Genomic DNA, 19,327 nt, shown 5'->3' on the forward strand with positions numbered 1-19,327 from the left:
ATGTCAGCCACACAAACTGAAGGTGGAATACCTCTAGCTGGAAAAACAAGGGATGTGATCTTAAGGCTAAGGAAATGTTTCTCATAAGAACCACAGAAAAAAAAAATGTTTCATAAAAAAGCCAAATGATGGGATGAGTACTTTTGGTTTAAGCCATTTGTTACAAAAAAAAGCATCCTTGGGAAAGAAATGTGCTTCAACAGCACAACCACTGGAACGAATGTGAATAAAGACAGGGTCACAGACCCTGGAAAATGCACTATGTACCACTCGATACAAAAATTACTTTACGATGCAGACAGCCATGCACCCCCCCCATCCCAGTGTCACACATACAAAATCAAAACCACTGCAGAGATAACCTTACATTTTTATAGTAAAACTATTGCCAATGCAGAGCTCTTGTTTTTTTTTACTTCTTGGCAGTAGCAAAAGCTATTTGCTCTCCATGGAGTGGCCTTGTCTGCCTCTGTCTAAATTAAATAAACGAGTCATCAGTTGAATTTGAGAGAGTTTGTTCCATCGGTAGTTTACCCCTCTTTAAGCAAAGGAAAAAAAATAACCACTACATTTAAGCACTGTACAAAACACCTTGGATAGCTCTCTGCAAGGACTTCTGCACTCAAACTTGGAAAAATGCAGACCAGTTTCAAAAACTGACATTGAAGAAAGTTTAGAAAAAAGGTTTATTGTCAACTAAACTCTCTGGCACCTTGGCCAGGAGACTTACAGAAATTATTTACATTTTTTAAAAGCACAAGTTCCTCATTTATTCACTTGGTAAATGGAGTAATTTCATCCTAGCAGAGTTCACACACAATCAATACCTGGTCATAAAGTACAAAAGTAAAACTGATCACAGTCTAGTCAAAATAAGCACACTCAAAATCCCACCTCTAAATCAAGACAGAATGCAGAGGTTTATTAAGACACTCAATTGTCAACTTAAGGGAGTCTCAAGGGCACCACTCTGCAGCTTCCATCCCAAGTCTTTGGTTAAAAGTACATAGCAGAATATTACTTACTAAATGTGGTATATCTTCCTCTCACCCTCGGAGCAACTACCTTACCTACAAAGGATAAGGTGCCTTAATCCATCTTAAAATGGATAAGTAATGGGTTTTGTAGGACAGGGTCGCCATGAGCATGACCCTCTACTTTTGGGATCTATAGATAGAAGTTACTGGCATGTTGAATTTGCATTATGATGGCCTTTAGATTGTTAATATCCCACTAGTTCCTTCATTTTACCAAGTCCTTGGATTTCATGCTACCGTTGCTTCAGAGGTTTAGGTCATCCTAAAGAAAAGCCTATCCACAGAATTACAATTTTGAGAAAATATTCCCCATCAATACCTGCACTGTTTTGAACTATTTGCTTTTTCATCATGTGGCAGCTTTTTAGAGTACATCATTCTGTAGTGACCCCCGATTTTCCCCTACAATGTGTTGTAGAACGTTGGGATTTTATGCAAATTCTTTTGGGGTCAGTCAATTCACATTCTTAAAGTGTGGGAACATCACTCAATAGCAGTTACTGCAAAATGGAGACTAGAATAAATAGCTGTTGGCATTGAAATGAAAAGTCCCATAAGAAAGACTATTTCAAGTTTCTGGTAGTACATACTTGCCCCATACAAAAAAAAATGCAACCTATTATAGCACCACACTAGAAAGCCTGGTACAATCAAAATTACCAGGAAATTGAAAATGAAGTACATTCCACAGAAAATATATAAAATGCAAGAAATAAGTTATGTTTTCTATATAGAAAAACTTTCTAAAATACTGTGTCCAGACGTCTTCAGCCTTAACTGCACACTAACCAGGTTTCCATAGAAAAATTAAAATTTGTGCGTGCCTAAATAGAAATGCTTTTAACAGTCATAGAAACGTCCTCATTCTTTAAGCCCATGGACAAAAGCTTGCCAGCCTTCAGTTAATTTTAACCACTGAAACTGGATACATTCCTCTCATAATTGGCATGGAGCAGCCAGTCTCATCCTAGCAAAGTTACTTGCATATATGTGCTTGTCAGAAATACATGCGAGTCCCTTAGTACTCATCTGTACTGGCCATCAGCTTTAACTGAAAACTATATGCAGCATTGCTTTCACATTTTCTGAAAGGAAGCTCAATATGAATAAAGACTATTCAAGGAAGTAGACATTGTCCTGGACAGAAGCGGTTCATTTCTCGACCAGCTTCTTGAAAAATACTGAGGACGTTGCCAAGCAAATACTTGGTTTGTCTCATAGTCTTTAATGTCTCTATTTAATTTAAATTGCTTCCTCTGTACCAACTCCTGTTCATATTTCTTTAGTTCAGCAGATATTCTCTTCATGATGTTGGAGTATCTTTTTCTACCAGCTTGTCGTTTTAACTCCTCTTCAAGTTCTTCAGTTTCAGTAACTACCTTCTGATGGTTTCTAATGTCTCGCTCAATTAGTAGTTTTAACCAGCTTATTGAACAGGTATGGGCTGAAGCTACCCATTTCTTCTCAAATTCAGATGTTTCGTTATCGAAGCCCATGTAAGGAGTTTTATTTACTCTTAAGCCTCGTGGGACAATATCCAGTGCTAAATACTTTTCTAAAGTTAGTTTACTGTAATAAATATTCAATTCCTTTTTCTGCACCTTTCTTAACTGGGAAGTCAAATAGCCAATTTCACGATTTTGAGATGCACTCCAGCTTCTTACTGTATCAAAGCGTCTCCTTGACTGTTGATACCAAGACAAGGCATTGAAAGGTCTTGAACTAGTACCTGCACCAAATGCTGAAGAGGGATGCTGAACATAGGAGCTCTGGGACGGTTGCTTGAAATGCAGCTCTCCTGTGCCAAGATTTCCTTGGTTGTTGTAGGAGCCGTTACTGCATGACTGGTGCACGACTCTATCCTTGGAAGGCTCCTTCAGGTTGGTCTATAAACAAAAGACAACAGAATGAGCCAATCACCATTAGGGGGAATTCCATTTCAGTACAGACTTTTCCATCTCTGCCTTGAAGTAAAGCCAAACAGCGTATACTGTCGTCATCTTTTAAAATTCCTTTTACATTACATATATGCTTTAGATCAATTTTATTAACAAAATGTTCAGTTTGCCAGGGAAATAATCAGTTTTGCAAGCCATAGCAATTTTTTTGGTAAAAAATGAGCTCCTTTTCAGCAGTACCATCACTTGTGCATCATTTCCATAGTACCTGTAAGATGCTTTTACTGCAATATCTGCTTGATATGTCTTTAGAGGAAAGACATAAGGGTACACAAATTCAGACTTTGCTGCTTTTCCACCTCACATTTAAAAAGTCCACCTTTCAAAATGTCCAACAAAAGTAATACACATTTAGTAAGTTATTCTATAACCATCAGTGCTTTAGACCGATATCTTTAAGGGATTTGTGTAGACGCGTGGTAAGCACTGGGATAAACCACAGGGAACTCCTCAAAGCACAGAACACTCATTTTAGTTTCTCCCAGTAATCAGAAAAGTACTTAAAGCCTCCCCTTACAAAAAAGCATATACGGTCATGTAAAGCAGTGGAGCACTCTACCAATCATTATGAACACTTGAGAGATTTGACTCAATACTAAAGAATGCATTAATCTGCAGTCACATTTTCAAAATATTATCCCACTGCACTAAAATATACAGTTTCCCCATTTGTCTGAAATGGACCGGACCTGACCACCACCAGGGAGGCTAGGCTCATTTGGCAAAAAACAGACCTGTACTGGTTAGACAGTTACCCTCAAGAGATGCTCAACTTCCCTACTAGGAGGGACATCTCTCAATACAGTAGAGAGAAAAGTTTCCAAAATGACAAGTACATAAAGATGCCTGTCTGGCTTCAACTTTTTTCCTATTTGCAAGTCTGCATATTGTCTGACAATACTGAAATTTTGCTGAAGCTACTTTCAGTGAACATTACTATATACCCGACACACACACACACACACACACACACACACACACACACACTAATAAGTGCATCAAGTTAGTATAAGCCATGGCTATGATGGGACTGTTTCACCCACATAAGTATATGGAAGCAAAAACAAATCTTGTGTTCAGAGACTTTTGGTGAAATAGTAAAATCTTGGATTATAAATATTGCAAAGCTATCAATGCATTATGAATCATTTCACCTGTCATGGTGCCCTTGCCTGATGCGATCTGAAATGCCATCCAAGAGCCCAAAACAGAGGTACTATATATTGGTTCCTACACTCAAGGGGTAGCAGAGCCACTGGGATTAAAAGCAGAGGCAACCATTTACTTTAATACTGCATTACACGTACTACAGTTTGAGATAGTAGCTGTACATACAGGTGTTGTATTTTGGGAGTAAGAAGCATTTCTCTTATGCCTGAAGTACGGTGTCAATACAAGTATAACTGGAGGCTTTGGATGTCAATGGGAGCTTTCAGCTTGCAAACATATCTGTGCTGATGCCACACTTTGCCAGTCTACAGTTTGTGCTCAAGTGTTCCGATTAATCCAGTGAAAGAAGATGTAGCTTCTAGTGATCTGGGTGAATATACTTCCAGATGATGCTACCATGCAATAAGGACCAAATGTTGCCCATGGCCAAGACAGTAACCCCTCTACAGTAGCTGTAATAAGCACCCTTTGAAGGAAAACCTTTTCTTGGGACCACCAATAAAATGGGTTTTCATATTTTTAGAAAAAAAATAGATCAAATACGTTGGGTCATTTCAAGCCAGTCTCTTTCTCAAAATGTTGCATTAAAAACTGAAGATTTTTCCCAGTTTCAGAAAAAAAAAAGTGAGGCCATTAAGTATGCAAGGTTTGATTTCATGCTGGCTCATTGCTACTTTTACTTTCTAAAAGAATATTTACTTCAGTCAGGTATACAGGACAGATATAAAAATGTATTTGGAGCATTTACTATTGCGGAGAAAGGAGATTACTCATGCAATTATTAACACTTGTAGTTGCACTTAAGTGTAGGTAGAGAAAGTTGGCCACAAAGCGCAGAGCAGTAGGATTAGGAATAGCCTTGTATGAGCAACACAATGGACAATTCCTGGCAGTCTTGCTGCACCTTTCTAACTCAAAACACTGTCCCCCAGTGTTCTGATCCAGTGAATATTCACAATATTTCTAAAGCATAGCAGTCCAAATCTTGGGTTCTCCATGTACTTTTGGAAAGAAAATGCACAGAGAAGCAAAAGTGCCCTGTTAACAGCACTAAAAGCAGATGTGCTATTCTACACAAGGTCTGGCTACACAGACTTACCAGTACATCATAGTGGAACCAACTGATTTTGCAATTTAATATTAGGATTGAGTACATTGGCTGTATCATACACTTTCCTTCTACCTTTACTTTCTCTACTTTGAGATCTGTACTCCTTTATTCCCACCTCAAATCCTCCCTGATGGACATGGGAAGTTCATTACCTGTTCTCATCTGGCAGTGCTAGAGCAGGTCAGCAGCTTGTCGCAGGAGCAGCAAACTAACAGGTTTGGACCATGTGTGGCACACAGCCACCAATTTTTCTGTGGTGCTGTCAAACGCTTTGATACAACGTTTAATTTCACATAATGCAGCTTGAACTGTTATATTGCTAGGATTTACATAGAAACTCGTATTGCCAAAATGCAGCATGGCCCACATTCTCTACAGATAAGTCAGTTTAGAAATGCTACTGCCTGCATCTGAAGTTTATGATTGCAGTACAATTACACCAACTCCAAGGAAGGTAGAATGGTACTAATTTCAAGTTTGAAAGCATTCAGCCTCTCAAATAGTGGAATGGCAGTCTTGCCTATGAAGCTCATTACATGGTTAAATATACTCTATGTTTTGGTAACTGGACTCATTCACTATTTAAACTAGCGAAAAATCTTGCTACAAAAATTGTAAACAGAAAGTGAGTGGTTCCGTAGAATGAAGTGCAGCTAAGAAAGCACATTCCACTACTAGTCCCATTCTTATGGGATTCTTATCCGCCTTCTTTTCCTCCAGTATCAGCTATAGCATGCAGAATTCCATCCATACTCAGGTAATGTTGAAAAGATAGGAAAAAACCTTCCCTATTTAATGAGAGGGCCATAACCCATCTTCAGTCTCAAGGAAGGCAGTGTAGAAAAAGCAAGCAGATGCTAAGCTTAACATTAAGCAGAACATTTTTCAACCCAGTTTTGCAGGTAGGGGAAGCTTACTGAGAGAGTATGTGGCAGGGTTGAGAACTGGCAATGGATTAGGAGGGTAATAACTCCCAATTCTTAACTGCTATTAATTTTACCTTTGAAAATGCCGTAAAGATGCAGCACTTTTAAGCTAGAGGAGCAAAACTACAAAGGAGATGTACACAAAAGCAAAGAAAACAACAAAACTAATGCACGCCACTGGTACCATTGAGAAATGGCAAAGAGCTACCCTCTATAAACTGAAGAAAACTCCTACACACTTAAAAGGGGGAAAACAAGAGACCAGGGGAAGATGTATGGAGTATTCGGCACTGAAAGGGCAGTTTAGGTCTTGCCATCTGCCCAGTGTTAGTGCAGAGAAAAGGAGCTTACAATACAAAGCAAACCAGAAATTCAGAGTTTAGGTAATATAGCAATAACCCACGCCTGGGTGTGGGTAAATTTAGCATTACCCACACCCAGGCGTGGGTTATTGCTATTATACCATGACATTATTTAAGAAAAGAAACTATTACTTTTCTTAAATAATGGCATAATGCCTGTTTACTGCCCTTCCGCAGATGTCTGGCATCCGCGGCAGTTCTGATGTACTGCGCGCCTGCGCAGTACATCAGAGCTGTGGGCAAAAGCAACGGAGAAAGCAAGATCTCCATTGCTTTTTTTTAGTGTTTCATTTAACATAGCGAGACAGTTTTAAAATAAGCAACGGACATCTCCGTTGCTTATTTTAAAACTGTCTCGCTATGTTAAACTCATTTAACATAGCGAAACACTAAAAAAAAAAGCAACGGAGATCTTGCTTTCTCCGTTGTTTTTAACACTGCCTCGCTATGTTAAATGGGTTTAACATGCGAGACAGCTTTAAAATAAGCAACGGACATCTCCGTTGCTTATTTTAAAGCTGTCTCGCTATGTTAAACCCATTTAACATAGCGAGACAGTGTTTTAAAAAACAGTTATACTAATGGAAAAAAGTCCGGGCGACCGGACCTTTTTCCATTAGTATAACTCTATTTACAACGGGCACGCTGGCCAATCAGCGTGCACGTTTTGGGGGGATCATGGTATAATAAAAGTTAATCCATTCCTGCCTCTTGGAACTAAAACTAGAAGTCTTTCAATTTGGGAACAGTGTGACCTAGAACTCGGAAATTTTTGTATGAAAGCTAAAGTCATGACAACTTTATAAGAACCTGTAAACATTTTGAAAGTTGCGGATATGAAAGTACATACAAAACATTAAACCCAACTTGTAAAATGAGGAAGTATTCCTAGAGACTACAGTGTACATTCCAAAATGATTTTCTTCTAAAAGACTGCATTTCAGAAAACTCAGGCTGAAGCGTTTCACAACTATACTTTCAAGTTTGGTAAACAAGCTGAATACCTACTGACCATCAAAAGTAGCTTAAAATGCCCTGGGTCTGATTTTGGAACTTGAGTGCCCATGCGTTTTGTGAATTAATGGGCAGAGTTTAGTCTGCCATGTTTCATGGTATGGATTTTTTTTTTTTTTTTTGGCCAAGTGCAGTTGCATGATAGTAAGGGGTCCTTTAATGCCCAAACCGGTTTCCTAAAGGAGATTGATAATAGCCTTCAACCTTCACCTCCAAGTTTAGAGACAAAGTAAGATTATGGAAAAGGCTCAGTTAAGGACATCAACTTTCAACATCTGGAAATAACTTCTAATTTGAAGAGGGATGGAGCAATAATTAATGAGCATATTAGAGACTGCCCTTAATTTAAAAAAAAAGTCATAATACAAGCTGATAACCCCTTTAATTCTGTTTGCAAAGAATCTTTGTACTTTCTTCACTTACAATTCTACTCTCAAAGAATGCTTGTACTTTCCTCACTTGCACCAGATGGTGTGCAAATTGTTAGAACAAGACACCATATTCTACAATCGGACTGAAAGAGTTGTATAAAAAGGTGGATAATACTCTGGCATGGTTCACCACATGAACAGGTGGGCAACTCCCATATACTTTGTGGAAAGTAATGGAATCAGATGAAATATCTACTGAATGAATCCAAGATTTTTACTATTTTGTCAACAAGTGTAATTTAAGTGATGCCAGTGGACCAGACCTCCATTCTGTGACCAAAGCTTCAAGTACCTAGGTGTGCTATTCCTCAAAATGGAATATACATTTTTGTTCAGACATTCGTCAATTTTCTCCACCTGGTGACAGCACTTTTTGCATATTTGGCAAGCTTGTTGAGTTATGAAAAAGACTTGAAAACATTACTGACTATGGAGTGCGTTTCACTAACTCATCTCAACTATTCAGAGATTTCAGAGATGTCACCATCACTAGTATTTAGTTTCAAATCAGGAAAGTCCATTGCAAAAATAAATTCAGTAAATAGGGCTCTGTATCATGCAATGCATTTTTTCATCCATTTTGGTACGAGTACTGAACCCCTGAAAATGCTGCTAGAGTAAAGATGCACAGGGGGCAAATTAAGAGTCGTACATTAAAAGCAGACCGTTTCTGTTATTTAGGAAACGGTTGTGCATTTTTTGTGTTACCAGCATATCTTTTCAGTGGGGTGGTGTTTGTTCAGGAAACAAAGCTTTAATTCATTTTTTTTATTATTCAGTGTCATGTGTCAGTTGTTCCATTCTTGGCCTATAGTTATCAGTCTAATCACTTGAGATACAGCATTTCTTCAGTCCCTGTTTAAGCATCAACACAAGTGAGTGGCCTCAGGTTTTGCCCTGACCACATTTAACAGTTTGGTGGATGGTACTTTGCAGTGGAAACAGAGTGCCACGACGCACCTTAACTTGTTTTACTTGAAAATTAGGAGATTTTTTGTTTCACCTTTCTGGGTCATAGTTATAAGATGGATACCCCATTGCCTCACTGGTGCATATTTAAGGACTCCTCTAGCAAGTGTAAGAAGTGGCACAAGTTACATATGCAGGAAAAATCACCACACATTATTATGTCAAGGAAAATTTGGGGAACAAAGTATGCAAGTGTACTATACATTTACATAATTATAAATGCTTAAGATTTTTAGAATGCACATTTTTATTCTGATGTCCATAACTGTTCCAGCTACACATTAGTATGCAAGGCTAAGCAATTCTATGTTGCTTTATCTTTGAAATATTTACAGAAATTACTACATGCATAATTAGTGTAGCTAAACAAAGTCACATTATGGCAAGTCTGAAGGTGGTATGGATTCTTAAGTTTGTCTTTTATTGAAACTAAAATTAGATGACATAGAAATTACTTTTTGTAGGTTACTCAAGCACATGGTGGAAAACTGAGAAATTTACTCAGATGACAGTCACTCAAATCCTATTGGTTGGAGGTCACATTTAATACCTCACTTTGGAGGTATTATATTATGCTGGCTGCAATTTACCTCTCCACTGTACAGTTTTTTGCAGAATGTTGATTTTTTTTTTGCCTCATTTTTGGTCCGTTTTACATAAAATTGCAGTTTTCTGGCAAATTAGTGGGCAAATCATTAAAGATTGAAGTTAAAATAATGACATTTGAGTTTGACTTGATAGCATTCAGAAATTCATGCCAATGTAAAGCCTGCTATAAGAGCAATAAAAATTGGGCCTTTGTCCAGATTTCTTGCTCTGAGAGGTTGAGAGGTAAGTTTAAGAATTTAAACTAAACAAGTTAAATTATAAAGAATCAAATGGCATATTTAAACAAGGTAATTCCATAAATAAATTTATCCAGCTCTGCCTGATGGTGGCTACTACATAATCCTAGCAAAGAAATATTGATAAAGGAGTTCTGTACAGAAAGGGTATCAGATTGAACTGTATTCATCACAAAATGACTTAAGGCCAAGCATCAACCTACTGTGGGAGGTAGAGCTTAAGGGACTGAATATTAACCAGATGTAGGAAATGCTGACAACTATTCAGTTCATATCTGTGGAGGGAGGGGGGGTATATTTGGCCCAGACTCCTAGCAGCTATTGTTGAAGATGGAAATACGACAGTGTGAGGCAATTGCTTCAGTTAGACAGATCAACCATTTTAGAATAAAGGCATGCAGAATTGAATTAACAAGATCTTAAAAGCCAAGTGGAGGACTGTTTAGGCCAAAGACATTGCTTGCTAAAAAGTAATTGGTGGGCATCCCTTGGCAGGAGGAAAAAAAAGGACAGTTTTAACAGTAAATAGAAATTAAATGTACTCCAATAAGCTTGCTCTCCCTGTAAAACAGCATCTGGAGGAAAGAATTTTATTTATGGGAAGATCTAGAGGTACTTTGAGATTAATTTTACAATAATCTCATTTTGCAGACTGGTGCTGTGTATACAGATTTTTTTTTTTTTTTGCTGCTTTTGATACTGCAGATAAGCTCTTCTGCTTCAAAAGAAACTTAAATTAGATCTTTGGATAAAAGTCTCGTGGGTGTGGCCAGGCTTTTTGTTTTGGTCAGTCAAGTAGTTTTTTTTAAACTGACAATATCAATTTCGTATTACTGAAGTTTTAAATTACAGGAATAGTGTAATTAGTTAACTTATCAGACCTTTTTATTATACAAAATGTGAAAAGATTTGTATGAAATATATTTAAATGGGTTACAGCAAATATGAAAGCCTGTAGATCAAGTAGGGATGCATTTGGGAGTAAACCAGAATGCTTGCCTGCATTTCTGAAAATGGGTAAGACTGTAGTGCACTGCGAACGGTGAAAAGTGAAGGATTGTTATGCAGAAGTGCTTTGTCTGTATTTCACGACAATACATCTTAAATGTCTAACTGGACAGAGCTGGATTTTGAGAAATCCAGCTTTTATTCCAATTAGGCTGGAGAAATTGTTCTCCAAAAGGTTTCATCCTACAAGAAAACTTCCTGTACCACTGTACACAAACAAAATACTAAAACAGGTCAGTTAACCTTTAAAAAGCAGATGTACACTACATTACAGATAACAGGGAACTGGAAAGGGGTACCACTTCAAGTTTGGGTATGCAGGACTCCTGAGCAAATCTGTGATCCATCAGTAGAATTCTGAATACAATAAACCTGTCTGCATACTAGGTTTTTAAAAATAGATTTCCGGAGGTAATCAGACTGCTTTGTAATTTAGTAAAGATGAGAGGTAGGATACAACCATGGATTTATTGCCTTTGTCCACGATTCAAAACCGAAACTGTGCAAGGCTACCTTAAAAGAATCTAGATTTTTCACCCTTCCAAGGTATAGTAAACTCCTATGTTCAACTAGCCATTCTAACATTTATAAAACGGGGCTAAAAAAGTAAGTTCTTGAAAGTCTTTGTTACTTAAGACCTAGGGCTTTCTATGGTGCCTCTAGCCCCAAATGTCTGCCAATATTGTAACAACTTGCTGAGCCCACCATCCTACCAAGTCCAAACAGACCATGAATGTGCTTTTGTAACTTCAGTATAGCCCCAACCATTGGTAATAAATTGTGGAACTGCAAAGAATATTGACAAATTCATATTTGGGACAAAAGATATGCAAGTCTTAATCACCTCTCGAGGTTGTAAAAAATATTCCACATTTATTATACTGGTTCAACTCATTCTGCCAAAAAATTGTTTTAATATCCTTGTCATCCCATCATGTACCTTAGGATCTCCATATTGCATACGTTTGTTGCTTGAATGCATTTATAACCACATTGTTACTGTCGGACCATTGAACAAAGTTGTCCTATAAAATTACAGGAGTCTTCATTGGTGGTAATGTACCTACCCAATTTCATCCACAAACACTAAAATGTCTGAATCAGAAGATAAAGTAAGCACAGACAAGATATTAGGACTCGAATTTAGCCTTGCAGAACCACTTTGGCCATTCCCTAGCAAGCCAGTCATCTTTAAAATCACTCCCCGACTTATCTGACTGGATATCAAAACCCAAAGAGTAATCTGTCAAAAGCTATGTACAAGACTCTCTAGATGGTGTCAATCTTAAATGCATCAAACAAGTAGTGTTATAAAAAGCAGGTTACAAGTTGAAAGTGATGTTTCAATATGCACGCAGTGTGTGAAATCAAATCACATAAGCAATATCCAACTTCCGTAAAACTGTTTGTCAGCATTTGATAGAATTTGCCTCCATTTCTTGAGCCCTTAAAATTTTGGTTATTGCTACTTGCCAGTTCATAGGTTCATAGGTTCATACTAGGCTATCTGCCCGAGGGCATTTACAAGCCTAGCCCATAGTTTTGTGGCTACGGCGCCCCCCCTTAGTATGGGGAACTATACCCATTATTTTGCTGTGCCTCTGTTGAGCAGTGACACTGAGGTAATCCGGGGTATATGGTATATCTCCCATCCATTGGTCAAGATTTCTCTTGAACAAGGCCAGCGCTTGTGGCTCTGACATGTATTGTGGGCAGACATGTATTGCTGCAACAGGAATATCTTTTAGATATTTCTGAATTTAATCTTTCATTTTTTTTGGAGTCAGTCTACTTCCATCTTAAAGGCTTTTATAAAATCTAGTTTTCCAAATATGGCTTTAGCCTTACTGTCTGCTATAGCAGATGTATGGTCCATCTTCCTTCACAATTACATAACTGCCAAATGATACAATGGTCTAGGAAGAGGATACATCTGTGTATCTTTGACCAGTATTCCTGGTTCTAAAAGGAAGCACTCGAGCCTTTCCTTTCCATTGTCCCGGATGCTCATCACTCGGGGTTTATTTATATTACAGTTACTGGCCATTTTCTACTTTAGCTTTTTTTTTTTTTTTTTTTTTTTTTTAACTTTAGGAATAGCTGTGTTAATACACATCACATGCCTAAAGATTTCTTCAATAGACCTTAAACTGGTTGAAATGTTTAAATGAATTAGCATATTTCCTTGTCTTTTACTCCTCATACCCTTACCACAGACTGGTCCTCATACCCTTACCACAGACTGGTTAGATTGGTTTCTTTTAACCCCTACTTAATCCACAAGTTCTAGAGAAGTGATGGTTAGATTGGTTTCTCTTAACCCCTACTTAATCCACAAGTTCTAGAGAAGTGATGTTATTACAAACCTGACAATAAGGGGAATGTTGCTTCTTGTTGGCATGTTCTCAAACACAAAGTTTGAAGACTATTTGGACTCAAATTATGGAGTTTGTTCTATGGAATGTGGACTGGTCTAATTTTTGGGTAAGGTCACTTTAAATGTTTGAAAAGCAGCCAGACATGAGGTTCTGTATTTAATTAAAACACAGACACCAAGAATATGGAAAATTTAAGAAACTCGGCAGTAACCCAAGGTACAATGAACTCTGGCACTATTGGAGGGGACATTAAGGTGATCAGTCTAAAACTTCAAAAGCAGAGAACCTTCCTCAAAGATAAATTCATAGGCTCAGCAGAATGAGGTCACGGCATTGGGATATAAAAGGTGCAGACACTGTAGCCTGCACCCATGTCTCCACAAAGGCTTTTTTTTTTGCCAAAGGAGAGAAACAGTTGGAATGTTATTAGTCTGGAGAAAATCTGAAGAACTCTGGCTGCACTACCAACAGATGTAAGTGGCATATTCTCACCAACTGGCAAGAGTAACCACCGTTACAACAGCTATAAAATTAGCAGTTCAGTATAAACTAAGCGCTGCAACACTGTTGCCATCCATGTAGCATTTTTATACAATTGCAGAAAACTAAACATATTTGGCAATATGGCTTCAATTAGTATATTTTCCTGAAGGAAGGGCTACACATGTTCGTTCATTAGTTATAAAATTGCTAAAAAAAATCAACTGAACTGTACTACCTCAAAATGATCCGATACTCCAATTTCCTGGTTACCACCCACAGAGCTGGCATCTTGCCTCACAGTTTTGCATCATGCAGGACATTTAGTTTGTTCTGAATCTAACTTTTGCAAAAATGTTTAATATTACATGCTTTTTAGACCTTGAGATGCATGACTTTTGTAGTTTGCTATAACAATTTACTTCAGAATGAAGATTTACTTGAACATTTAAGGTGACCAGAGTAACATGTTGATGCATAGAGTAAAACAGTGGTTTTGCCATACCTCAACTGATTTTGCTTGGTGGATTTCCTTGCCATCTTTTTCACACACAGCAACTTCAGATACAGCCTGCAAACCAAGGAAAAATGTTACATTGTGATATATAGCAATACAATACACCATGCAGAGAGTACAAGATGCATTATTCAAGGATAATTAAGCAGAGATGAGTCTACAGCTTTGGAGGTCACTATTTCTAGCCTTTACTCATTAAAAAAGGTTATTCAATGAGTCATGGATTAATCACCTGTGATTTTATGGAGGAAAGAATGGGCAAATCCATTCCATGTAATCAAACAGCAAGGGAAGGCAATTTTATAGGATTATTCATTCTTAACAAGTCTCCATAAAGCTAAAGTTGTTCCAGAAATGTCATTGATTTGAGGTTTATTGTCTTAAAAACATCTCTGCTTAGTTTTTAAGCTTAACCATCTGTCTGGAAATGCACTTTAACTGTCTGAATCCAGTCTTTTGGTACACAAGAATAACCGTTTATAAACCTATGTAAAATATTTAAAGGAATAAAACTCAGTTCCTCCTTGCCTTTCTAGTGTTTATACAAGATATTAAAGGCTATGCAGAAGGATGTACAGATGGCAAAATGACATACTGCCAGCCTGAGGTAACTCCTTCCCCATTTCCCCTTTATACCTTCTACTTTTTTTTTTTTTTTTTTTTAAGCATCATAGGCTCAACCCCCCCCCACCACCATTAGATGTAGTGATATAAATGCATTAGCTTTGCAGATTTAAGTTACCATTTCAGCTCAGTACTCATTCTTGGAAAACCAGAATACAGGAATATTAGAATACAGGAATATTATAGAAAGACAGGATACCACATGGACCATGTAAGTAAACACTTTATAAAAATTCTCTGGACTAGCACATGCAGTTTCAAAGAAACTATGGAAACCCCCCCCAATGTATGCATTTTAGAGAAGGCTTCTATAGATGCTTGGGACAAAAGTGCTTTAACATTATCAGTGGATTAGGAGGAAGAAAGGACTGGAACATTTACAAAGGCCATGCACAATTATACCACAGTGAACAAGGTGTACTGGCTTGCACCAGAGTCCTAGAAACGTCCTCTGCAAGTTTCTTGTATGGAGTGCTTTAAAAGATCAGACTGTCAATTTTTTCACTTTGCTATAGAGTGAGCATGCCTATACAAGCTTACTTTACAGTACATCTGCACTCCATCTTTAACTTCATGGAAAATTTGTGAATGTCTATGTAAAATAAACTACTGGCCATGTCACACATCCAAAAGTGGTGAATTCATGGAGTCACAAGTGGGCTTTATAACTGGAACTCCCCTACCCAAATGAGTCTTTAGATGACTAGAGCACTTTACCTACTTGTACAGCAGATAATGCATAGTACATATCATTGCACAGGATTTGGTAGACATTTAACTGCATTCCACTGATGTTTACTTACACAGAAATGCGATCAAAGGTGACAGGAAAATCTGTACAAATGAAGTTAGCCAAAAGAGTTGGATCCTTAAATAGCAGAAAAATCTACTGCAAGACAAATGCCAATGAAAATATAAAGGAAACAAAACATGTACATTTTATGTTTTGCTGCTCTGAGTTCCACTGCTTTGATTTTCTGGCATTCCATGGACTTCCCTATTGCAAACTATTTACACAAGTACTACATATACTAAAATTCTTGCCTGTATGTAGTATACCTATTATGTGCTAGGTCATTTAAAATCAAAATATAGTTGAACACTTATCAAGAGAAAACCTTACAGGATGCATTACATAAAGCAGAGCTACAAAGACGCTGGAAGTATTTCCCTCAGGAGAGATCATTCTAAAATCTTGCTTACTGACTAGACAAGTCCCCACTGGGTGGCAAAGTTCACATACCTGGGTCTCATGTCTGGGACTTGCAGAGCTTCCTTCATTTTCCAAGGTATCCTGTGAAAAGATATTAAATTGTGTCAAGATTATCGAAGTCAAAACAGATTATGTCTTACTCTGAAGACAAGGAGTAAATGTAAATTTATTATGTGCTGAGAAAAGTGCAAACTACAGTCATAACAGTGAAACCCAAGAAACTCATCCATTTCAGCAAATGAGGGAAAAACTGTTAACCCCCCCCTGGCAAAATCTAATTTTGTGAGCACTGCAATACCCTTTAAGACCAGAATTTTAAAGTGATCTTTACCTTTTCTTTAGAGGATTCTAGTCCAAGAACCAGAGCACCGCTTTTATAGCAAGCCTCAGCCTGCATGGTCTTCCGCAACTCAGAAATTTGTAGTTTTATGTCCTGAATACCCTTTTCACAGCCTTCAGTTGTCTGTGTAGATCCTTGCAACAGCTCAGAGTATTCAGAGCACAAAACCTCTTTCTGGATCTGAATATCAGTTCCATGGCTTTCAGTCACCTGTGTCAATTCCTGTAAAGATTCAGAGGCTTCTGCTCCGTGAACATCTTCATAGTCCGCTTCAGTGGATTCTCCTAGTAGTTGAGAACTGTGAATTTCTAGACTATCACTTGCACAGCCAATAACCAATACAGAGGTTTCAGAGTCATGAATACTTTGATTTCCACTTGCAGAGCTAGCATAGTCCTGCGCATATTCTAGTACTAGGCCAACTTGTGTTGATCCATGCATGTCAGTTTTAGAACCATCATTTTGTGCAGCCTCCAAAGCCTTCTCCGTTGGCTCTAAAATATGGCTATCCAGACTAACACTTTCAGCCTCCGTGGATTCCTGAACAAGAGGTTCTTGTCCACTGACGTCTGTATCACTCGTGCCTTCACAAACAGCAAGCTTGGTGGATTCTTGTACTACAGGGTGTTCTGATCCACATATCCCTTCACTTTCACTATCAAGACTTTTTATATCTTTTGTTTCCTTAAACTTTACTGACCTACAGATCTCTGGACTGCGATTGGTCTTTGTGGCTTCAGATACTTCCAATTCATGCACATCCTGAATACAAGCTTGTGTAGATTCTTGCTCAGAAGGTTCTGATCCATGTGTGTTCCGATTAGCTGCACCATCTGCTATGGATTCCTTTGCCAACTCAAAATGTTCCAGTCCATGGGCATTGAAGAGGTTACCTTTATTGCTGGAATCCACATCTTTAGAATCTTGTACCAGCTCTGAGAATTCTGTTCCACATACATGCATGTCCATTTCACAGGTAGCACCATGCACTGAGTTTTGCCCTACTTCTGCAGAAAGTTGGGCTGTAATAATTTTCTGCCCATCCATTTCACAGGATGAGTCAAATCCTGTAGGTTCCTGGACCAACTCCGATTTTAATCTATGAATGTTTAGGCCATTTACAAAAGCAGCACCTGGGAAGCAGTGTGCCATCTCATTATGAAGTTCTGACCAAGCAATCACTAGAGCATCTGTCTCACCATCAGCTTTTGTCCTCTGAACCAGCTCAGAGGCGGCCAGTGCATTTAAGTCTCTCTCACTTTCAGGAGTGACCTCAATCTTTGCTTCCTGCACAGTTTTGGAAGTTTCCAATTCTCCAACATATTTACCTTCACTTTCAAAACTTTTAGTCCATGAAGTGTTCTGCTCTCTCTCAGATGGTTCAGATCCATTAATGCTATCCCTTTTGCAGCTCATGTATGACTCTACAGATTCCTGTATCATCTCATCTGGACTGCCGCTTTTACATAGACTGAAAAGCTGTGGGGATTCATGTACCACCTTACAGCGTTCAACTACACGGACATCAATGTTATTTTCACAGCTGTCATAAGTCTGTACAGCCTGCTGTCCAACCTTAAAGGATTCAGGCATAAGAGAGTCCTCACCATAGTTATCACAGCTAGCCTCCACTACAGATTCCTGCATTTTAGGAGGTTCAGATCCTTTGACATACTGGCCGTCACTTTCACAATCAGAAGTCTGTGAGCATTCTTTGGCAGTTTCAGAGAGTCCAGAGTCACTGATAACTTGTAATGGACTTATGTCTGCCTCTGTGGATTCTGGTACCAGTTTAGATGTTTCCGATCCCTGGATGCCCATACTACCACTTTCAAAGCTATGTGCAATCTCAGAAGTCTTGGATTTATAAATGCCTTTTTCGTAATTCACATCAATTTCTGCAGAAATCTGGTTCACATCACAAGGTTCCAATACATGAAGATCTTTACCATTTTGTTCTGCCTTTCTGGGTTCTTGGGTGGGTTTAGTTAGCTCTGATCCAATAGTCGCATTGTCATATTCACAGCAAATTGAGTCTATGGATTCCTGCACCATTTCAGAGTTTTCCAGTACAGGGATGTACAGATCGCCCTTTCCATTGTCAGCTTGCACCAATTCCTGCACTAGCTTAGAGGAGTCTAATGCAGGACTTTTCATACAATTTTCACACTCAACCTCTGTGGATTCTTTTATTACTTTTAGAGATTCATCTCCTTTCACATCAGGAGTAAAACTTTCAAAGCTAACACTAATACATGAAGATTCCTGTAACTCTGTTTTACTGCCCTTTTCAATAAGTTCTATGGATTCTTCCACCATCTCAGAGGATTCAGAGTCTCTGACATCCCAACTATTCCTATCACAACTAAGGAAAGCTTGAGTAGTTTTCTGTGCTAGTTTATCAGAAGAGTCACTGCATTTGGATTCGTGGTCACCTTTATCATTTTTCCAGCTAGCATCAGCCTCTGCAGATACTTGCATCAGTTTAGAGGTGTCTGATCTGTGAATGTATTCCCCATCATCTACTGTGGCTTTCTTTCTGATCTCAGATTCTTGGTGGTTCTCAGTGTCCCCTTCACTGCTAGAATCAAACTTTGTGTATTTTAGCATCTTTAATTCTGACCCAAGGGCATCTCTCTTCCTTTCATACAGATCAGATTTCAGAGTAACCTCATTAAAAGCATCCAAGCCATGTATGCCCAAACTGTCTTTTTCACAAATGGTTCCCATCTCAGTGGATTCCTGGATTACTTGAGAAAGCTGGGATCCCTGGACATCTGGGCTATTTTCACAGCAATCAGTCTTTGTGGATTCATGTATAACTGCACTAGAAGATTCTGGTTTACATGCATTAAAAACATCTCTTTCACTATCAGCTTGCCTGGACTCCTGGAGCAGCACAGAGTGTTCTAGTATGCGAATGCTTCCATCATTGTTGCAACTT

The 19,327-nt window shown here is 38.3% G+C and overlaps 1 protein-coding gene across 1 annotated transcript in view; it reads right to left on the reverse strand.

Moving 5' to 3' along the window:
• The window catches only part of LOC122811436, a 117,588-nt gene that overhangs the window by 90,658 nt on the left and 7,603 nt on the right, over positions 1-19,327 (reverse strand). Inside the window, exons 3-4 of the mRNA XM_044083279.1 lie at positions 16,074-16,124; positions 14,195-14,260 (exon numbers count right to left, since the gene is read on the reverse strand). Coding sequence (XP_043939214.1) covers positions 14,195-14,260; positions 16,074-16,124 — 117 coding nt within the window. The remainder of the gene's footprint in view (positions 1-14,194; positions 14,261-16,073; positions 16,125-19,327) is intronic.

The sequence above is a fragment of the Protopterus annectens genome, chromosome 9.part0 (assembly GCF_019279795.1).
Source record: "Protopterus annectens isolate FY-2018-M chromosome 9.part0, PAN1.0, whole genome shotgun sequence".
NCBI lineage: Eukaryota > Metazoa > Chordata > Ceratodontiformes > Protopteridae > Protopterus > Protopterus annectens.